General features: G+C 38.5%; 1 protein-coding gene across 1 annotated transcript in view; it reads right to left on the reverse strand.

The window, feature by feature from the left end:
• Nucleotides 1-3,233: 3,233 nt before the first annotated feature.
• LOC134675261 (soluble guanylate cyclase 88E) overlaps nucleotides 3,234-24,247 on the reverse strand; it is a 182,938-nt gene continuing 161,924 nt past the window's right edge. The window contains exons 7-17 of the mRNA XM_063533481.1: nucleotides 19,990-20,116; nucleotides 15,297-15,501; nucleotides 13,054-13,200; nucleotides 10,686-10,818; nucleotides 9,929-10,156; nucleotides 9,145-9,372; nucleotides 8,387-8,554; nucleotides 6,906-7,005; nucleotides 6,139-6,217; nucleotides 4,969-5,056; nucleotides 3,234-4,096 (exon numbers count right to left, since the gene is read on the reverse strand). Coding sequence (XP_063389551.1) covers nucleotides 3,807-4,096; nucleotides 4,969-5,056; nucleotides 6,139-6,217; nucleotides 6,906-7,005; nucleotides 8,387-8,554; nucleotides 9,145-9,372; nucleotides 9,929-10,156; nucleotides 10,686-10,818; nucleotides 13,054-13,200; nucleotides 15,297-15,501; nucleotides 19,990-20,116 — 1,793 coding nt within the window. The 3' untranslated portion in view covers nucleotides 3,234-3,806. The remainder of the gene's footprint in view (nucleotides 4,097-4,968; nucleotides 5,057-6,138; nucleotides 6,218-6,905; nucleotides 7,006-8,386; nucleotides 8,555-9,144; nucleotides 9,373-9,928; nucleotides 10,157-10,685; nucleotides 10,819-13,053; nucleotides 13,201-15,296; nucleotides 15,502-19,989; nucleotides 20,117-24,247) is intronic.

The following is a 24,247-nucleotide window of genomic DNA, read 5'->3' on the forward strand; positions in this document are numbered from 1 at the left end:
GTAACAAAACTTACAGCAACAAATCGAACAAAGAGAAAACAAAAAAAAAAGGTTACAGGTTACATAATAAGATTGATTGATTGATATGTAGATTGAATTATGGTTGTCATTGCATAAATACAAATAATTTATTAGTGATTGTAATCATTTCGAACGATACGACCATAGGCAACTGGGGTAAAAGAAATGCTGTAACTTTCGATGCATTTAATTTCACAGAAGTAAGATTCACAAGTTAGGCAACATAACAAATTGATATGGTGTTTTAGAATCACAGAAGGAAAAATCTGTTGCGAATATTAAAAAAATCTAGACAAATATTTGATTAGATCAATTTCATGTTCATGATCATAAACATCAAATAGACATAAAAAATAAACAGAGTACTAGAGTTAGACCAAGATAAGTCTGCAACGATTTTGAAAGCACACAGCAGGCAGTGCAAGTGTTATTTTAAACGTCAAACTTCTATGAAATTATGACGTATAAATAATTAAATGTGACGTCCCACGGGTAAAGGTACCTTATGGCGGTTGGCGCTTACGCTATTATTAATGTCGCTCTAATATTATTGCGGCGCTATGCGACGTAAGCGCCAGCCGCCATAACGTACCTTTTGTCGTGGGACGTCACAAATAACACTATGCTATGAAAATCATTGCAGACTTTTCTTGGTCTAACTCTTCACCATACCTATAGCACCTCAATATTTTAATACCAAATGTGTCTATTATATGTCCGCTACAGGATAACGTGCTAAAATAGAGCGATTTATACAAATCACAACAAAAATGAATTTTATAAACCCTGTAAATTTCTAGCTAACATTTATACATTCAACGTTCAAAAACGCATTTTAAGAAACTGTCTCTAGGAAACATTAATAATAATATCTACAAATTACCACACACTGGCAAAATGCAACAATGAGAGAAATCAAATAAAAAAAACGTATTTTTTTTTATTAAAAATATCACTGTTACACTTTTCCAGTCGTATTTTTAAAATTCCCAATAAGGAATACTTACCTAACGTGTACAAAATATAAATCTTAAAATGTGAACAAAATAAGTACATTAGGTAGTGAAGAAAAAAATGAGTACAACAGTAATAGACTAGATAAAATATTATTCTTAATTGACTTAGCATGCGACATTTTAAACTGATTAAATACGAAAAAAATCACTTCGGATTTGTAATAAAGACAACCTTGTACATAATATGTGTCAATTTAAATTACATTTGAGTATAAAACTTTGGATTTAGATAGTTTTATTACGTAGGCATATTTCAAATGATGAGATTATATTAATGAATATAGCTATAATATAACAAATGAGTATTTTTTGCGCCAAGCAATATTAATTTGCTATAAATACATATTACCACAAGGTTTTTTTTATTCTTAATCCCCTAGAGCTAGAGGTACTTAGTTTTCTAATTGTGACGTGACTGCATTTACAATGCTTTTAAATTAAAAATATATACTTTTTAAACATATATATATTATATATTTTTTACAGATATATTTGAGTCTGCATTCAAAATATGTGTAATCAATGAAATACTGCGCTTTATAATATTTTAGTGAACGAAATGCAAGTTAAATGTAAATCATGATGTGTATTCTTTGCCGCCTTTTTCTACTGACAAAGTTAGCTTGCCAGAGTATAAATAAATAAAAAAAACAGTCAGTAAACGTAATATTTTCTCAAAATTACTTGGCATTTAATTTCGGATTGGTCTACTAAAATATATTTATGAATAAAATAAATATTTCGATAATTAAATTCTTTGTTAGGTATAATATTTGCCGATATATATATCGAAATTAGCGACATAATGATATAAATATAGGTTCAACTATGACACAGTAGTTTCGTGAATTTAAAAATGTTATTATTATTTTTCTACGTGCCACACGTTGAATAAAATATTGAATACTACAAGTTTATTGTATACACAGACACACCAGGAACATTCAGAGTAAAAACATTGTTTAACTTTATAACTTACGAGCTAAAATACTGAAATTATACAATACTATACTCACATGTTTCATTTGGACCTAAACTTGAAAAATATAATCTCATTCGGTATCTAACTACATTTCTTTGGATCTAGATTATAAATAAAATAAGAATTTAGCTACAGTTGTGATATATATGTCTTATTATTATTTCTCTCTTTATTATAACTTTATTTCTTCATTTTTCCAATCAAATAACTATATTTCGTTGCGAAAACCACTACAAATATGTAATTCTTACTTTAATCCGCAATGCAGTAACAACTTTTATAGAATATTATGTATGTATCTATTATTTATTCCCAAGTATACATCAATCTATAATAAAATTCTATAGAAACCACTGTTAAACAGTGTCAATAAATTTTATGTTAAAGTAAGGTGGGGTAAGACTATTACCGGGGTAAGACTATCACTTGTATGGAATCCTCATACTGTTTGTCTTCCCCCGAGCAAAATAAACTATGTTAGTCTTACTCCACCTTACCTTATACAATTTGGTATTTTATTTCCTATTGTCATCGTGTAAAGCTCTTTTTAACTTGATAGCTAACTAGATTGTAGCTACAATCTTTGGAATTATCTTTGGAATGGCGATGCACCATAAAAATAATAACTTAAATATCATACAATAGAAATTTTGAGTTCAATAACATATTTATTGGAATAAAATTTTTCCAAAATATTTTTTACTTTAAAATGATATGGATTATGGCTGCACTATAATATTGTAAAAATATATATTATTTATTTTATGGTTTATCCAATTATTATAAACAGGTAACGCAGGTGTAATCAACACAAACAGTGTAACACAGATGTTTTTTTAGTTATTTTAAATCCTTCAAAACTCAAATTAACACTATATTGAACTTAACTATCACTTTATGAAAAATAATAATCCTTTGTAAATAAAATAATACAATGTTAATATTTTTGAAGAAAAGGTACCTATACCTTTTCTTCAAAAATATTAACATTGTTTCTAATGATTTATTTATAGTGCGTTCTTATTTTAAATTGATATAATTCAGATATATATTATTGAAATGTTTTCTTTCACAATTTGTAACGATAAAAATATGTCAAAAAGCTTAGCTTATAAAAAAAATACATATATTTACATTTTAATTGATTTATAAACGTATGAGTATTTTTTAATCGATTAAATTGTCGACGAATAAAACAATACTTTATCGGACTAGATAATTGATAACAACACAAACCTTGTATTCTGTAAGAATGGAAATAAACTAAAATTTAGTACAAATTAGCCACTAAGACTGAACTATATTTTGAAAATTCATGGAATGTCAGAATCTGAGTTCTGGAAGTTCAATGATAATTTGGTAGAAATAAAAAAAAATGCCCGACGACTACCTAGCAATTTTACAAAAAGACCTAAAACTAAAAAAATGAGATTCTACCAAAATTACATTTTTATTTTCTTCTGTAAATACCTTGACTGAATTTTAATTCAAATTCAATAATGATAATACTTACCACCTAATATTTGCATAATGTGACCAAATAACAACACCAATGTTTCTATAATCCTTAACCGATGGACTCAATTCAATATTTTAATAACAGCACAGTCATGATATTTGTAACATGACTTTAAACAACTTCGACATCTCTCTGACGGCGGTAGACACTTCACCAAATTGTTCGATATCTGCTGCCATCAAACAAGTCAAATTGAGCCTCATCACTAAGTACCCAACATACATCATAGGCCTATTTAAAGTGTAATTACCCGTGTTGGACTAAAATCCTAAATAAGTTGACAGCTAGAATTATTTTTATGTCTCACGTGTGGGTTTCCGAACGCGCCGCAACACTGGTGGTGATTCACGTTCTTCGTGTGATGGTGCCCGTGGACAGGGGGGTTTTTGTCCTTTAATGATTCCTTATGGGATTTGGTGACGCAGCTTTTGTGGGGTGCTATCCGGGCTTTAAAGCGTCCCACTCTGCCAGGTTTGGGGTTTTCTGTGATGGCCTCTGAGACAGTGCAGATGTGGCTTTGGCTGAGTTCGTGCGCGTCTTGGTATTCTGTGTCGGTTTCTGAAATGATACAGTACAATTCTTTAATTCTCTATACTATTCTTCTATTGTATTCTTAGATTTTTGAAGTGAAAACTTCTTTAGCGGCGCTATGCAGTTTTTGTGATGGGGAAAAAATGTTAAACTTGCGAGAACGTAACACGTAAGACGCTACGTAATACGGACACGTGACCTGATCGAAAAACTCTTACAATGTTATTGAGTTTTCATTTCTGCCGGCACTCCCAGAGTGCAACCCGTTGTTTTTTTATATACAAGAATGTTTATAGGGTTATTGTTTTTCATAAATCAACTCGGTTATTAAACCTACTTAAAGTTTAGTTGGCGCAGTCGCTATGAGAGAAACCAAAATTAAGCTTTTAATTAATTTTACAAGCAAAATCATATCGGGTGTCTTGACAAGGCTCCCTGTAGGCAAAGAAGGGACCTTTATTGTACTTATATGAATGGAACGGAAATAATTCAAACATTCTTCTAGCTACGCTGCTCTGCTCTGCGCTGTGTTGATGTGACAAAATTGTGACGAGGCGGGCGGCGGCGAGTGTACTGCGGACATTCGAGCCACGCACTGTAACGCAGTGGTATTATTCGGTAAGGTATGTCATAGCTACCTATTTCCTCTGCGCTGTTTTGATGTGACGCTGACGAGTCTGTGACGACGCACGCGGGCGGCGCCGAGTATACAGCAGAGATTCGATAGACAGACTGTAACGCAGTAGTATATACGGTAAGTATGTTATAGCTTTAGCTACCTATTTCCTCCGCGCTGTGTTGATGTGACGACGCACGCGGGCGGCGCCGAGTGTACTGCGGACATTCGAGCCATGCACTGTAACGCAGTGGTATTATACAGTAAGGTATGTTATAGATACCTATTTCCTCTGCGCTGTGTGGATGTGACGAGTCTGTGACGACGCACGCGGGCGGCGCCGAGTGTACTGCGGACATTCGAGCCACGCACTGTAACGCAGTGGTATTTATATCACCAAAGTTAAACTTATAGGTAAAGTATACTTAAGTATTCAAGTTAAGCGAAATTACAATTAGGGAACAAATCAGATTATTTTATGCCAAGACACTTTAAAAGTGTCATGGTATAGCTATTAATGTAAATATAGGTATTTAAACGATGCGATATTAAAAAATACATAATTAAGTATGTACCAATGTAGTGCATAATTGTTTTCCATCGTATTTTCTCGGAAAATTCGTATTTGTCATGCTACTTCAGTCAACCTCAGTATAGTGTGGAGGGTAGGAGGTACTCAGTAGTTTTTGTATCGAGACCGACTGACTGAAGAAATAGCAAGACACGTTCGTACGTTTCCGTGAAATACTATGGAAAATAATTATGCACTACATCTGTACCTTAATATTAAGAGTAAATATGAATAAAGGTAAGCGTCCTAGCGTTTGACAAGTGTATATCAATAGCCGACAGTTGTCTTGGCAAGATTTAATGTCTGGGCGGCTCACAGACCTGTCATTATCATCGCTGAGGCGGCAAGTAAGTAGGTATCAAACACTAGAACCAGAACTTACTTAGGTACAATCGCCTGCGCTCGCGGTGCTCCACCCTTAGGGCGATACTGCCGATACTCGTTTGAACGGTTTGAACGCCTTGCATCTTGCAGGTAGCCTGGTAGCCGCTCGGTTGCAAGGATTAAGGCATTTTTTTCTTAACTGGAACACCGCGAGCGCAGGCGATTGTACTTCACTGGCTTAGTGACCCAAAAAGAACCTTGGCTTCTGATAGAAGAGAACGCCACTTCCCTATTCTGCGCCACTTCAGACCATCTGGGTATTCCGAGGGCGGACAGATCTGTTATATTAGGGCTTCGTCACTCCAGCGGTATCTGAGGGTCTACCGCGAACCACGTTCGACGTGTTGTCTCCTTGTCACACTTACGTACAAATTTATAAGTGCGACAGAAAGGTAATACGTCGAACTTGGTTCGCGGTAGGCCCTCTGGGACACCCAGACGGACGGTTTCCACCCGGGTGCCCCACCTCATAGAACTAGGAAGTCGTATAAAACTTACAGCTGCATCGCCGATGCTCTCCTTCCTTTCTTTGGAGGGGGGCGCGGTACCGTTTCTGCAAGGGGACGTCGCACTGTAACTACAGACGGACGAATGACAGTCGCTGACGTGTTATTGCTTAGACCAAAGCTTAGACTAATTAAATAGGTACGGTCAGCCAAGAAAGCGGTCTACCACTTTTCGACTCTATCAATCAGATGATAGAGTCGAAAAGTGGTAGACCACTTTCTTGTCTGACTGTACAAGGGAAGGAATCCTTTATAAAACATGAAAAAACGTGAAAAATCATTACGTTTCTTGAAATTTTACGATAGGTTATTAAGTGAAGGTTTTTTTAACTGTTGACCTGTTAAGGTTTATGAAAGGAATACTTAAGTAATTCGGTACCGTTTGGTACCGACGGTACCGATTTTTTTAACAAGCAGACCCGTCTTCGCGATACTTCGAATATCCAAGTCCTGCCGGAAGCGTTAACTTTTTCCATTTTTTTCCTTTAATTACCGACGGTACCGTTTGGTTAGGGAATCCATAGAAGGATATCTGATCATTTAAGGCAGCGTTAAGCAACAGGCAGCCCGCGGGCTGCAAACGGCCCGCGAGCCTCCCTAGCTATTTTGTATGTAATATTGACAAACGACGATGTCTGATAAAGTCATTAAATATAACTAAGTGCGGCCCGCGTCAACTTCTTTAACTACTATGTGGCCCGCCTTGGCTGCTAAAAGGTTACCGACCGCTGATTTAAAGTAAACTTAGCATCAATTTACCAAATAGAATTGAGGCTGTCGATGGTCCTCGCAGGGTCCGTAGCGAGAGACTCTGTATCAGCCCAGTTGCCGCCCAGGCTCGCCGAATTAGACCGCGAATCTGCAAACAGGGTATTATAAATGGAAATAAATTCCATATATTAAAGGAAAAGTGACTAATCTCTAGTGTCTGACGTAGCGTACTACCTGGTACTAGCAATGTACAAATTGCAGAACATTCCCAAAAAGCGGAAACGTTCTCGAGAATGTTCTCAGAACATTCCTGCAACATGGAAATTATTGTTTAAACAAGAGAATATACTTGAAATAAAGTTTAAATAGGCATAACTTAAAACTAAATGTTATTATGCATATATTATTGTCTATTACAGTTAGCTATTTTGTTGATGTGATAAGTTTACCAATAAATTGCTTAAATTCTCACTGTATTTCAGAGAACATTTCGACTTTCGACAAATTTTTCCAACAATTTTTTTTTTCATTAGAATCTAGAGGCCTCTACTCTATCTCCCGCCATGCCAAATCTCAGCGCGCTCGGACCAACTTGAAAAATTAAAAACTTTTTGTCGGCCATTTTGATTTTTTTAATGCAGTTTGTTTTATCTCGGGGCCCTCTATGACATTTGGTCGAGCACCCCCCACCTATCACGTACCGTTTAAAAGTTGCCATACAAAATAAAAGTGGCCAGTTTTCCCGCAATTGTAGCATTTTTCCAAAAATAATTTTTTCATAGGTATCTAGAGGATCCCGAGATTCAGTGACCAAAATTTCAGCGCACTAGAACAAAATTAAAAAAGTTAAAAAAAGGCGGCCATATTGAAAAAAAAAATGGCGGCATCAAAAACTGCCAGAATCCCTCTATGACATTTGGTCGAGCACCCCCCACCTAAGTCTGACCGTTTGGCCGGGCCGTCATACATTTTTCTGACCGGAAGCGGACGACCAAAAGTCGGAATTTTCTGGGGGTAAGGACTACACCTAAACTATCGTGAATATTCATGGTATAAACTACGATAAATAAATAAATTCTCGTTCTCGAGAACATTCTCAGAAGTTACCGAGAAATTCTCATGTGGAAAGTTTCGCAACTTTGGAAAGTTCTCGTGCGTGCATTGCTACCTGGTACTACGTAGGCGAACAACACGCGAACGCGAAGCGAAGCGATGCGGCGCGGGGTGAATCAATCCTTTGATACCTATTTTGATATTTACCCGTTGCTTTTCGGTGAAGGAAAACATCGTGCGGAAACCGGACTAATCGCAATAAGGCCTTGTTTCCCCTCTGGGTTGGAAGGTCAGATGGCAGTCGCTTACGTAAAAACTAGTGCCTACGTCCTTGGGATTAGTTGTCAAGCGGGCCCCAGGCTCCCATGAGCCGTGGCAAAAATGCCGGGTTGATGCGAGAAAGAAGAAGTTCATTCACTGGTTACGTGACTGTTGAAGTGGCGTGGCCATTGGCTGTACGTGTGAGGGAGACATACCTCTGGGCTTCTCAGTCCTATTCGGCGAGTTAGCTAAGCTCCGTCGCGCGACATCTTGGAAAGTGACAGGCGAGTACATCCGTCGTTCTTCTACAGGTGACGTCACAGTTGGTGTCGCGTGCCCTGAGTTTCGGACTGTTTGGGTTGACGGCTGGGCTAAAGTGTTCCCTAGAATAGGAAGATTTGGATGACTAGTTAAATAAATAAAATACTTTTCATACATCGACCTTATCTAGCAGTAAGTTCAAATAAGGCTTGTGTTGTGGCAAATACTACTCGTAGACGACAATATAGAAATCATCTACTTAATAACTCAGGAATGAATATTTGTGATAAATACTTCACTTCACAACATTCTACGAGAGTTTTAACCCTTTGAATGCTACGCCTATCGTGGCCGGTATGTGGATTCGGCTGTTGCCGCGCGCGTCAGTTGTCAAAAGTTTAAGAGGTCTTAACAAGAGACATGACATGACAAACTCAAATGGAGCTGGGCGGGACATTGTTGCCAGGCAGAGTGATGGCAGGTGGGCCAAAATGTTAACGGAATGGTGGCCGCTTACAGACGAAAGGAGTGCTTGATGGCGTCCGTTGGCTCATTGGGTGGACGACATTCGCAAGATTGCGGGTCACTTCTGGAGGAGATTGGCTCGGGACCGGGATAAGCGGCGTACTCCAAGAGAGGCCTATCATATGCTCAGCAGTGACTGATTAAAGGCTGATATGATGATGATGATGACAAAGACTTGGATCTTTACCTGATAGACTGACCAACGAGCTCGGTCCAGAGTTCTGCACGGCATTTGCCTGCAAACCGTTGTTCTCCTTATTCAAGAACTGCTGCGCAGAATACTCGGCGATGGAGTCTCTGACATCAGCCGCTCGCTCCCATTCTGGCTCCATGCCTGGCTGGAGTTGGGGCGATATCACCTTGGTTAGGGAAGGTCTGGACTCTCTACCTTCGAGCCAGTAGGTCTTCATTGAGCCTGCAAATTGAAATTGATTACAGTTAGAAACCTTATTCATAATTTATTTATTTGCGCCTTCTATTTAGAACTAAAATTTGGCTTTCAAAAGATGACATTAGACCTCCTGGTAAATTCAGAGTATTTCAGAGAGCCTTATGACTAAATTGTCACGAAAGAAAGTATGTTAGACACAACTTTATAAGAAGTTACAAAATATCATTTTTACAATTTCCGGTCCTTTTCATAGAGTGAGGTAAGATTTGCAGTTTTCGCTTCATCATCATCATTATTCTTAAGAGCCTAGCTCTTATCGGTGGAGTGAACACCATTCCGTTCTTCTCTCTGCCACTGTTTTGAGCTCCTGATACGTCACTACCTTAATTTTCTCTTTTCGCATAGTAGATACTTACTTAAATCTAATCATATTAAGTCTACATTAATTTTGCGTTGACACAACGTTAAACTTCTGTGAAAATGGGACATTTATGAAGCTGTTGCCTAGTTATTTCAATGTAGACAAAGTAGCCCAGCACTATAAATTATAATATATGGTATTTATGTAATAAGCACTAACCTTTCCCTTTAACCTGTATTTCCCCCCTCTCCTGCACCATATAAGAGGGTGAGAGTAGCTCTTGCGTCGTCTCCGATATATGGATCCTCATGGCTTCCGAGGTGGACTCCATTCGCGAGGCGGTGTTGACGGAATCTCCGAAGAGGCAGTATCGAGGCATTTTGAGGCCAACAATGCCGGCTACGACTGCGCCGGAGTGGACTCCCACTCTTATAGAGAGATGAGAACCTAGAACAGGAACGGTGGAAAGTTTCGTTGGCGGACATATCGATCTATCAGTTAAGACTGTTAAGAGCCCTTCATCGTGCACACTAGCGCCTCTGCTAAATTATTGTGATTATTTAAATTTAACGACAGGTATTTAAGAAAGGGGGCCGCTACGTACTGTATTTTGTAATGAAAACATCAAACTATAGTTTTTATGTTGCTGGATTCGTCAATCTATGAATCCAAAGTTAAAACGGCCGTTTTTGTTTTTAGTTCTTAGATGGTAAATTACTTGTCATTCCGTGCCCAATCCTTAAGGTTGGCATTCCACCTGTCCAATGTGTATTTTTCTCACATTTTGCTTAATGAGAGACTGAGACGCAATAAAAATGAACCAAGAAATTGGACAGGTGGAATACTATCCTAAGGTAAAGCATCCAACATGTCAATCCTCAAATCTCAAACTTTCTCATAAGCCCTCAGGAGTCCACAGTCAGGAGTCAGGGGTCCACTATTTGGCAGGAGTCTTCATAATTGTGTTGTTCCGTACCTGTGCTAGGATCCTTAAGGTCAGTGATGGCGTCCACCATGTCAAGCGCCATATCGCAGACTTTCTCGGCGTGGTTGTCTTCTTTTTCAGGAGCTCCGGATACAACCATATAAGCATCTCCTATCGTTTCCACCTGCAATTATAGATTCTTAAAGTTTTCTTTGGATATTCAACAGATTTCATGCTGCCCCATCGCGTGCACGCGTACACAAAAATTCCAATGGCTGTTAATAGTAGCATTAAATATCAACAATCACTTACATCTTATAAAACTAAGTCCCCCACCGCGTCTGTCTGATTGTGTATGTACCTATAGTTAATTTTTTTAGAAATTAGAAAGAACTTGCAAGAAGGTAAGCGATCTTGACATGTCTTTTAATTGAAAAACGTTTTTTAATAATCAAAAACTTTTTTAGAAGAATATAAATGATCGTATTAGATTCATAATTGTTACATATTTGCCGTAACTTATTTTTAAAATGTGTTTTTCAATTAAAAGACACATCAAGATTGTTTACCTTATTTCTAATGCTAAAAAAAACTATATGTTCGCGATAAACTCAAAAACTACTGAACGGATTTTCATGCGGTTTTCGCCTACCAATAGAGTGATTTTTGAGGAAGGTTTAGGTGTATTTGTGTAACCCGTGTGAAGCCGGGGCGCCTCGCTATTCGTTAATATGCACAACTTGCGTAGTAGGATAACAAAAAGCGATTCGGTAGTAATGGCGTCGATATTTGAACGTTTTCGCTCGCAAAATCGGTAAATCAGTTTCAACTTTAAATGGTTTGAGCAAAAATACGGTAAAGAGCGAACGGAGACGGGATAAAAAAGATATATTGTTCTAAATTTAGTCTAATCTCGATGAAAATCGAGTGGCATGGGACCTATTAAAGTAAACTTGAAAGTTTTAATTAACAGTGACCCAACTTGTGGGCTTGTGGCGAACATTTGCCCAGGTTTGTTATCTGAGTAGGGGTTAGACAAACATTGTTGTTTCGTCCTCTGTAATCTATCTTAAACCCACTTGCGCCATCCCACTCACCCCGTTAAAATGTTAACACTGTGTCAAATTGAACTGTTAATCATGGTTATTCCAGGTTTAACCGGTTAACCCCGAGTTAGTACAGGGTAACCCGATACATATCTGGGTATCTGGGAGTATGAAATAAGAAATATAGGAGTACTTAATTATGAACGTGATCGTAATTAATCACGACCTGAAGCGGTATACAGGGTGTCCCAGAATTCGACGTCAAGTCGTAAACGGATGATAGACCAAGTCATAACAGTTATCATAAAAATACAAAAAAAATCCAACTCATGTTCTTTAAAAATTATGGTCACTTTAAAAATTCACTAAAAAATCCACACCCTGTAATTATTCAAGATTACACAATAATAAAAAAATTAGAATAAATTATGGAATTTGTAGTAACAAGAGTTAAAGAACCATTACAGGGTGTGGATTTTTTAGTGAATTTTTAAAGTGACCATAATTTTTAAAAAACATGAGTTGGATTTTTTTTTTTTTATGATAACTGTTATGACTTGGTCTATCATCCGTTTACGGCTTGACGTCGAATTCTGGGACACCCTGTATACCATGGTCGCATTTTTATCACTTGTCATGCCGTGCGTCACTTTCGCACTTATATATTTGCATGGTGATAAGTGATAAGTAATAAAGAGCCGACCATCTTAGCCCTACAGGAGACAACTAAGGAGCTAACTATGCGTTGGACCTTCCGTAGGCGCGCAGAATGCTGACAACGCATAAGCTCTCCCTATAATACACATTAGAGATGCATTGTATAGTTGTTTTGCCGGATACTGGATATTCGGCCTGACCATCGCTCAAATATTCGGTATCCGGCCGCCAAATTTTCGGCCGGCGGAATTATACGGTTTTTCAGGTGCGCATTATGCAGGTTTGGCTCGTAGCGAACGTTTGCGCGGACTCATTTCTAGGTTCGAAATGAGTGCGCGTGCTTGTGAGTGGAATGTTTAAAAAATAAATTGTTTTAAAATAATAAACGCGTACGATTGTTTACTCCGAAATCAAGCATTGTTACTATACGGTATCCGGACGGATAATAGGCCACTATCCGGTATCCGGCCGAATGTTTAATTAATGGCCGGATACCGCATAGTAACCCAATATCCGGTGCATCTCTAATACACATACCTTATAGACCCGGTTCCGTTCAGTAAATGTATCGAAGATGGAGTACATGGCGTTTAACATGGACACCACTTCCATGGGGGTGATGCGGGAGCAGATTTCCGTGAACGTGACCACGTCGGTAACCCACCAACGGAGCGGCAGCTGACGTCCATGATTCATTATACACATAATACACATACCTTATAGACGCGGTTCCGTTCAGTAAGTGTATCAAATATGGAGTACATGGCGTTTAGCATGGACACCACTTCCATGGGGGTGATGCGGGAGCAGATCTCCGTGAACGTGACCACATCGGAGAAGAGGATGGACACGCTGTGGAACATCTGGAAAAAAACAAAACAACATCATCATCATCATCATAAGTCTAGCCTTCAGTCGCCCACTGCTGAGCATAGGCCTCTCTTCGTGTACGCCACTTATCCCGGTCCTGGGCTAGTCTCATCCAAAAGTACTCCGCGATTTTCCGAATGTCATCCACCCAACGAGCCAACGAACGCCAGGAGCTTCTTTCATCCGAAAGCGGCCACCAATCCGTTAACATTTTGGTCCACCTGCCATCACTCTGCCTAGCAACATGTCCCGCCCAACTCCATTTAAGCTTGGTGATGACGTCACCCACGTCTCGTACCTTGGTGCGGTGTCGGATAACAAAACACACTATAATCAGTGCCTATTACGTATTTCATGTGTAACATTTGTAAAAAATCTGGCCCTTAATTTTATTTTAACTATGTCTAATGGCTCCTCTACACGATGGGCCAATGCCGGCCACTGCAAGGGACGCATTTATGCGTTAGAGGGAGCAAGTGATATTGCTATCTTATTTTACCGCATGGTTGCGCCCCTTGGAGTGGCCGGCGTTGGAACATCGTGTAGAGGAGCCATAAGGATATTGGATTTTTTCCCACATCAAGCGGAGATCAACGCGATACGTCAAACATAACTTGTCGAATAGGGGTCCAAGTTAACATAATAGTTCCACCTAGTCATTTTCACAGCGATTTAGATAGAGCCCTCTCTAAGTGCAGTTAGCTCCAGGGGACCAATTTACTCCACACCACCTAATTGAGGGTTATCCACGGGGATGACCTTTATTACATCTATCCTTTTAAGAATATTATGCTACGCATGTGAGTATTGTGAGTGTGAAATGTGACAAATTGTTCACAAATGATAAGCAATATTCACATGAATCTTATTTTCAATGCAAGTGCCCTCATCAATATCTATGCTAAGCAGACACTAAAGTTAAAATGAACTTGAATATAACTTTGTAAGTTGCAGACGAATTTCCGATACTAAGTAAAATTGAAACTTAAGTTTTGTAGCGTAAGGTATAAAATATACAAAATAATAACCAACTCACTCAAATTCGCTTTAAGATACTTCTTGAACGGATAACTGAGAGAAAGTTTGCATTATATGCTTTCTTGTTTCATGAGATGTGAAAGAAACTTAAAAATTATATTGAAGATCAATGAAAACGGGTACTCTCGTTGTACCAAATACCTCATAAGAATACCTTTAAATCCAAGAGAGACTGCTTTTGTACTTTTATGCGTACGCACTAGTAAAAGGTCTTGTGTTAAGAAGAATCGTTTGATATGAAGGCACGACTGTTTCTTAAAACCACATCGCTCAACATGCACAGCACCTAAACCCCGAATGTAAATTTTAGATAATCTCAACTCAATAACTCACTTCATAAGTAGGTATCAATAGGGGTTTTCCGCTTTGGCGTTGACCAGCAACTTGCTTAGGTTAGGTTAGGTATCAACTGGTACAAGAGTAAATCAGTTCGTTTTCATCTTCTTATCCAGTTTTTACCTCAGAATCCTCACCTCACACTCGTCCTGTTTTAGTTATTTGCTTGAAAACATCGACTAAAACTTACCTCGCACGTATCAATAGGGTTCTCCCCTTCCTTAGTCGATCGGCAACTTGCTTAGGTATCATCTGATACAAGAGCTCGTTAGTCCTTTTCATCTCCTCATCCAGTTTCACCTCAGAATCCTCACCTCATACCCTGTTTCAGTTATTTGCTTGAAAACATAGATAAAAACTTACCTCACACGTATCAATAGGGTTCTCCCCCTTCCTTAGTCTATCAGCAACTTGCTTAGGTATCATCTGGTACAAGAGCTCGTTAGTCCTTTTCATCTCCTCATCCAGTTTTACCTCAGAATCCTCACCTCATACCCTGTTTCTGTTATTTGCTTGAAAACATAGATAAAAACTTATCTCACACGTATCAATAGGGTTCTTCCCCCTTCCTTAGTCGATCGGCAACTTGCTTAGGTATTATCATCTGGTACAAGAGCTCGTTAGTCCTTTTCATCTCCTCATCCAGCTTTACCTCAGAATCCTCACCTCATATCCTGTTTCAGTTACTTGCTTAAAAACATAGATAAAAACTTACCTCACACGTATCAATAGGGTTCTCCCCCTTCCTTAGTCGATCAGCAACTTGCTTAGGTATCATCTGGTATAAGAGCTCGTCAGTCCTCTTCATCTCCTCGTCCAGTTTTCTCATGGATTCTTCTAGTTTCTTGCTCTTCTGCTGCTCCTGATCCAGGGCTAGTTTGAGCTCCACGGATTGCTGCGTGCCGGCTAACATCAGGTCTCTAGAAGTTTAAAAAAGGTTTGAGTGGTAAGTAGGTACTTACCCAACTACAATTTTCGTGACAACATGGTTAGGTATAACCTTTTTCATATGAAATCATTAATCATATTTCATCGACTTCAGAAAAAAGCGGCCAAGTGCGATTCGGACTCGCCCATGAAGGGTTCCGTAGCAGGAAGTAACATAATAAAATTAATTAAAATAATAAAAGACGTATTAAAAAAACTACTTACTAGATCTCGTTCAAACCAATTTTCGGTGGAAGTTCCGTTTCGAAGGTTCCGTTTTTTGCCATTTGGCTACCATTTTTAGGGTTCCAAAAAGGAGGAAGTTCAATTTGTCGAGATCTTTATTTAAAGTATGTTCATCGATTATTCGGACATTATCATTATTAAACAGATTCTTTTTAGGCTTCCGTACCCAAAGGGTAAAACGGTACCCTATTACTAAGACTTCGCTGTCCGTCCGTCCGTCCGTCCGTCCGTCCGTCCGTCCGTCCGTCTATCACCAGGCTGTATCTCACGAACCGTGATAGCTAGACAGTTGAAATTTTCACAGATGATGTATTTCTGTTGCCGCTATAACAACAAATACTAAAAACATAATAAAATAAAGATTTAAATGGGGCTCCCATACAACAAACGTGATTTTTGACGAAAGTTAAGCAACGTCGGGAGTGGTCAGTACTTGGATGGGTGGCCGTTTTGTTTTTGCTTTTTTTTGTTTTTTTTTTTGCATTATGGTACGGAACCCTTCGTGCGCGAGTCCGACTCGCACTTGCCCGGTTTTTTTTTGTTATTAGCTGTAATGAATCTCTTCTTAATTTCCTCATTTTCCTTGAAACTATTTGTTGTTGTGTGATAGCAATGTGAATAGTCGTTACTGTTCTTAATTATTTTCATTTTCCTTTTTGTTAATCCTCTTATAATGAATACTAGTAATATGAAACTCGAAACGAGAAAAGCCGATTAGATATGAAGATAAATAATATTATATTTCACTGAATTAATAGCCTCTTCATTTTCTAAAAATAATGTCAAACTTTATAAACCCGAAAATATTAATACAAAATTGATAAATTGCTTCTCAAATTTCTCAAGACAACTTTATAAATAGTCCCTATTGAGACCTTCTGAATATTATAGAACTTTTGGCATCAGAGGATTAAAATGTCTGGAATTAACGAAGTTATTAGAAGAATACAAATATGTAGTCTATTATTAAATGCTTAAAAGGATGATTTTATTATTCACAAAGGACAATAGGTACATCATACAAAAGAAGACAAAATTTACACATAAAATGACAAACTAACAAAAATCCTTACATTTTATACTAGGTACATAATTAAAACTAATATAAATAATATTACTTAAAACTACCTAACCCAAAACCCGTTCTATGTTATGCCCGGTCCAAAAGTCCCCATCACACTTGCAGCATTGCCGCGCTGTATAGCGATGGAGATCTGTTGGACCAGCCAAGACCCAGAACGGGGGTCGTTACCCCTCTCCCTCAGCCGCCGACCCAGTTCCCTGAACAATTCGCCCAAGGAATTATTAAATACATTTTATCTTTGTTTTGTTTGTCCAACGATTTATTAAATGCGAAATACCTATACCAAGAGTAATAACTAATAATAGAAGTTCAGTTCAGATTTTAGGCATTGACGCGGTTGCTGAGTACATACAATGTAATACAAACTTTTTGACACACATAGTAGTCCAGTCAAATTAGATTTTTACAGGAATAAATTCCCAGCAAGCTGGGTATTGTCTTAATACCTTCATTTGGTTTTAAATTAATCTAATTCCGAATTTGCTCCATTCCAGGTGTTGTGGAAAAAAAGTTGTTCTTTTTCCGTTTTTTGCTTGTAGTTTAAAAAGGATACGTACGACGGAAAATTTGCTCTTATCATGTTACAAATTGACATTCGAGGATCCGAAAGGTACCTTAATATGAATTCATACTCAAAGATTGTAAAAAACGCCCGCCACTTTAAATTTCTTTTTTTTTTTGGTAAAATCGTGTTGAAATCCGATATTTTTTATCACCAATATCTGATCCACAATAACCTTGCTGTTAGTGACATTGAAATTGATGTTGGGTTCCTTCTACATCGTATAATTTGCCAATCCAAGGTAAAATGTATTTTTATTTATTTATTTAAACTTTATTGCACAGTAAAAATTGTACAAAAGGCGAACTTAATGCCAGAAGGCATTCTCTACCAGTTAACCTTTGGGCCAAACAGAGAACAAGTAGTAATAGGTGCAAGAAAAATTAAAAGTACGAAAAATTAACTATTAAGTATACATTTTTATGTTGAACAACATACAATTTCAAATATATATATTGCTATAATATACTTACTTATACATACATAATATACTAACATACATATGGGTACATATAATATAATATTATATATATATATATATATATATATATACCTGCTTTCAGATTTTTATGAGACTTAGCTAAGAGACTTTTCTAAAAGATGTCTGCGCAACTTGATTTTAAACAAAGTTTTGGTCTGACTTTGCCTTATCTCGAGAGGGAGGGAATTCCAAAGACGAATCGCATGCATGGTGAAGGAGTTGGTCATGGATCCGGAGCGATACAATGGAACTGACAGAGTTAGTTTTCGGGAGGAACGTAGCTCACGGCCTGGCTGTGCGGTAACAAACTGGAATTTAGACCGCAGGTACTCCGGTATCGCTGGGTCGTTTAATATGTTGTAGAGCATACACAGCACCCTGAGGCACCTGCGTTCCCGTACACGAAGCCAATTAAGTTTCCGTCGAAAGGCAGAGACATGGTCGTACTTGCGGAGGCCGAAGATAAATCTAATACAGCTGTTTAAAAGTCTATCCAGTCTGTCTAAGAGTCCTTGTGAAAGGTTGGTAAGGCACACATCACTATAATCAATGACTGGAAGCACAAGAGCCTGAATGAGTAAAGTTTTAGTACTGGCCGGCAGGAAATGTTTAAACCTGTACAATGCTCTCAGGGTATTTGTAACTCTGCGACACACGTCAGAAACCTGTGGCTCCCAAGTAAGGCCCCGATCAATGATCAACCCCAGGTTTCTCACTTGGGATGATAGTGGTATTACCGTACCCTCAAAGAGAATCGGTCTTACATGTGCGAAGTCAGAGAGAGAAACTGAACGTGGGCTCCCAAGAACGATAGCCTGACACTTAGACGGGTTGACAACGATCCCGAAATCATTCGACCAGGATGCTATGCTAGAAAGGTCATTATTTAGGCGCAATACAGCCTCATCTATTTCATCGATCTTAACTTGAGTGTACAATTGCAAGTCATCGGCGTACAGGTGATATGAGCAATTTATGAAGGGGGTAATTAAATCAACAAAAATAGAAAAAAGCAGTGGGGAAAGTATACCGCCCTGCGGAACACCGGAAGAGAGATCGCACCAATCAGATAGTGTCCGATTGGCTCGGGTGGCCTGTCGACGACCGCAAAGTTCTCTCCCAAGGCTCTCAAAATTTATCCACACCTTCTGGGATGGAGCAAACTCGGATTACACGCATTTAGGACCAAATGAAGGTATTAAAACTATTTCCTGCTTGCTAGGAATTCATTCCTCCAAGGAATGAATTCCTAGCAAGAATTCCTTCCTGTTTTTGGATCTAATTTGACTGGCCTATAGGCACTTAGAAAGATTATCAAACTTTGGGGGTATATTAAAGTAGCTACATGATCTACATTGTACGACATTGTCAACATCCGGACAATGTCGTGAAGTAATTAAATTTTCGTCTAATTATAATGTAAATTACGGTCCAAATGATTTAAAAGTAATTCAGAGAATTACCTTAATTAAGACATTTCTATGTTCTTTAATGCGTACTTAACAAGAGAATATTTATACGTATAACTAACGGTTAGCTATTAATATAAAATCCACGGGGCAAAATATTATCATTTATCATTTCAGGTACCGCTTTCTTATTGTGTCACTTTTAGATGTTACTTCCAAGGTCTAATCCTAACTCGCGTGCTGAAGAAATGACTGTAGGTAGATTTTTTTGAAATTTTAGAGTTTGACTGCCTAAAAAATTTTAGTCTGGCGTGAGGCGTGAGCTAATTGCGCGAATGATAGTAAAAAGACTTTGACATCGAAATGAAAGTTTGAATTGGCGCTGGCGCCGCGATTCGGGAAATGAATTAGAGATTCACTAGATATGAAATAGTAAAAAAAAAACTCTGCGAATAAAATAATCATTAGGCACATTGCACACATACGCAGATCTGATTAATAGTAAAGTTATGTGACGTTCCACGACAAAAGGCACCTTATGGCGGGTGGCGCTTACGTCGTATAAGGCCGCAATAATATTGGAGCGACGTTAATAATAACCCGCCAACCGCCATAAGGTACCTTTTGCCGTGGGACGTCAAATATCTTTACTATATCGTATCTAGTTAATCTCTAATACATTTCCCGATTGTATGTTACCTGCTGAAGTCATGCATGGACAAGTCGTTGATGTACAAGCCCGTGGAGACCAGCGCAGAGAGGTCCGGCATCACAGGGGTCCCCAGGTACATCATCATCCTCCAGTTGTCCATGTAGATCATTTGACCTGGGCAAAATACTTCAGTTAGACACCTAGACTATTTACTCTAAGTTTGCACAGACCTTTTGCATCAACTTGGCCGTATATGGCCCTTAGAGCATTTAGTAACTGGAGATGTCTTGGCTGTCATTTTCTGTACAAAACAGTCTGCCGATTTTTGCGGGGGAGGGGACGTCAAATGTATTGCTATTTCTACACGCAACGCACAAATAGCCATATCAGTTCATACAAAAGTTTGCACAGTTGTGCAAGGTTTTCAGCAGAGGGGTAAGCTCTTAAAGGCGACTCCAGTTATTAAATGCTCTAAGATGTTACCGTGAAAACCCGTTTTAACTGAAAATATGTTTTCCCTAGTTAAATCTAGGGTTTCGTATCGTCTCAGTACTTAAATGGCCCAGTTAAATTAACGGTTTCACCACGGAATGAGAGATAATAAGCTGGAAACTCGTATACACCTTCGTTATGACATTTTAAAGGTTCTCTTAAAAGTCGACGCATATATCGTGTGCGCGTCGGAAGTTATTCCAGGTCAAAGGTCATAAAAATTGGTTATTCGCGGATATCAAGTTTTCTATAGCTCCAATATTGTTTACATGTAGGTAAGAATTGTAGGGCATAAAATTTGCGACGAGTTGAATATAAAACGTTTTTTCATGCCATTAGCCATTTTCAAGATATACGGCATAGAAGGCGCAGCGGCACGGGAAACGCACTATGACGCAAGGCTAGCTGGTAATCTGTGTGAATAATACGTTCTATAAAGTTTTTTAATCGTTAAAATGACACTTATGGATCATATATGGATTTTAAAACAAAAGTGGCCCCTCCTGTGGACAATAGCTAACAGCTTGTGTGTATGTATGTAATGATTTTATGACATAGTTTAATACAAAAAGGGTACCCCTTTATTGAGGTTTAATCAGAAAATTAAGCTTTATAGCCTTTAACTTAAGGTAGTTCTACAGGAAAGAGGTAGATTTTAAGTACTAATAATACAAGAAAATGCATGTTTTCACATGCTTTTATTCGATGATATAGTCCTTTTTTCCTCAACGGCATCCGAGCTACATCGCTCGAGGTTGGACTGAAGATGAATATGTCAAAGACCAAAGTCATGTCCAACAGCACAAAACGTAAGATTGAGGTAAACGGAGAACACATTGCATATGTCCATGAATACCTTTATTTGGGCCAGATAGTCTCTTTCCAGGCGCGACAAGAAAAAGAGGTCGATAGACGGACCGAGAACGCCAGGAAGAGCTATTGGTCCATGAAACATCTCATGAAAGGAGACCTACCTCTGTCACTCAAACGTAGGCTCATGGACATGTGCATACTTCCAATCCTCACTTACGGTGCTCAGACTTGGTCTTTGACGGAAGCTCAGAAGTCCAAACTCGGGGTTTGCCAGAGAGCTATGGAGCGCAGCATATTAGGTGTGAAACTAAGGGATCGCATCCGGAACACCACGCTGCGCTCTAAAACTCAGATAATAGATGTAGCTCGAAAAGCGGCCAAGCTAGAGTGGGATTGGGCTGGTCATGTCTGCCGCATGCCGAACGACTTGTGGGCCAAGTTAACCACAGAGTGGGTGCCCCACGGGTCAAACCGGGCATCCGGCAGACCTCGTCGGCGATGGCGGGATAACTTGGACTCCTTTTTAAAAGACTGGCCAGATATAGCTCAAAACCGGGACGAGTGGAAGAAGAGGGGGGAGGCCTTTGCCCAGCAGTGGGACACAACAGGCTCATAATAAATAAATAAATTATTCAACTCCTGAAATCTCTATCTGTAGTTATAATAGCGAGTTGAAGTAGTTTTCAGTTCATTTTTATTCATTTTCTTTGTTAGAAAGTACATTGTTTTTGTTCCATAAATAGATTCCCCATCCATAATTTATCCGGAAATGATATATCACATGCCCTAATCTAATATGTATAGCTTTAGAGAAATGATGCTTCAATTGAAGCGCGGCAGCGTCGAACTTAACCCCCCCTCCCCCCACTAAATGTGCCGTGGCTCTCGATAGCTCCCGGTCAGAATCTACTCAAGACCAGCTAAAAATCAACTGTGCAAAGTTTCAGTGCATAGTCACCAAAATGCAAGGTGTCATTCACTATCAAACCAAATTATACTACGTATGTCTGATCACTGCGCTTTCTGTGGTTTATCTTGAAAACGGCTAATCTCATGAAAAAATGTTCGATACTTAACGTGTCACAAATTTTATGCTCTACAATTCTTCCCTACATGTAAACAGCGGTGGAGCTATAGAAACCTTGATATTCGCGAAAAACCGATTTTCATGAACTTTGACCTTGAATAACTTGTGACGCGCACACGATATATGCGTCGACTTTTAAGAGAACCTTTCAAATGTCATAACGAAGGTGTATCCGAGTTTCCAGCTTATTATCTCTCATTCCGAGGTTGACCCCCTTTTTAGGCTTAAGATGACTGGCCTAAAAAACACGTTTTCGCTAATTAAAACTCGTTTTTCTTTAGGTTTTCGTGAAGTGGGATTTTTAATGAAACTAGTTTTCGCAAAGTGCCTTGGTGAAAACTAGTTTTCTCTAATTGTTCCCAAAAGAAGATTGCTATCTCTAATTGACTAATTGTGTATGGATTACATACATATATTTTTTCGAAGTGCTCATAAAATAGTGACGACTAAATTAAAACACGACTGTGATTGTGAGCCTTAATTAAGAACGTTACCTATATACATCAGAGTATTTTTGCTAAAAAACTGAACTCTTAATAAACATGTACGGTGGGGTAACTATTCAACAGTAAATATTGTATACAGAATGTAACAAAACTAGTGGGGGTCCGTTTCAGGGCATATTCGTTATCGTGTTCTGATTAGGAAAAAGAAAAAAAAATTGAACGCGGAATATTTTTTTCTAGGTCGTCTAAGTCGGCCAACTCTCCACCCAAACGCCAAACATTTATAACGTTATAAAAAAAATCTTTTTTCGAATCAAAACACGATACCGAATACATATACCGTTAAACAGATTACTATTATCGTTAGATCCTGTAGGTATTCGACTGAAGTATCTATTCCAGCATTTAATTCAATAGAATACGTATTTCTGATCTTGACTATAATTCCTTCAGGTGAATGTTCATACGATAGTACTTAGCAAACAAGGTTACCCGAGGCAAATATAATGGAATATGTAGTGCCTAATTAGATTTTCGCACATGCCAATGCCAAACGTGTGTACCCACATTTACACGTAAGTACGTAGGTGTTCGTAATCATACTAACGGCGCGATTCGGAAAATGAATTAGAGATTAACTAGATACGATATAGTAATGATATGTGACGTCTCGACGTGATATGTGATGGTGGTTGGCGCTTACGCTATTATTAACGTCGTTCTAATATTATTGCGGCCATGGTATAATAATATACTCCGCCTGGTATATACTCTCTTCCCGTCTTTTCTAGGTCACCTGACTGACACAAGCCTACGTCATCATGCGACAGCGCTATATGATAATATGCGATAGCGATAGCGCTATATATAGATATAGCGGCCATGTTATTGTGACGTAGGCTTGTGTCACTCTGGGAAGAGAAGACCATGTTTTATTAGACTATGATTGCGGCGCTATACGACGTAAGCGCCAGCCGCCATAAGGTATATATAATTATCTCGACTATTTCATATCTATAGTGAATCTCTAATTCATTTCCCGAATCGAGCCGTAAGTGTGTATTTTACTCGAGTGTGCTGAATTTCATAGAATAATCTTGAAATTAATCATATTGGAAACATAATATTCCCACGCAGAAAGGAAGTTGAAGATAAAGGAATATAATACGCTAAAGGTGAAAGTTATTGAGTTTCTTCTTTAAATTAGTCAGTAAATTAGATATTTTATTACTCTCTGTCAAAAAATTACCTACTTAATTTTTTGGAAGCGCTGGTGGCATAGCGGTAAGAGCATGCGACTAGCAATCTGGAGGTCACGGGTACAACCCCGGCTCGCACTAATGAGTTTTTCGGAACTTATGTACGAAATAGAATTTGATATTTACCAGTCGCTTTTCGGTGAAGGAAAACATTGTGAGGAAACCGGACTAATCCCAATAAGGCCTAGTTTCCACTCTGGGTTGGCAG

Source organism: Cydia fagiglandana, chromosome 21, assembly GCF_963556715.1.
Source record: "Cydia fagiglandana chromosome 21, ilCydFagi1.1, whole genome shotgun sequence".
Classification (NCBI taxonomy): Eukaryota; Metazoa; Arthropoda; class Insecta; order Lepidoptera; family Tortricidae; genus Cydia; species Cydia fagiglandana.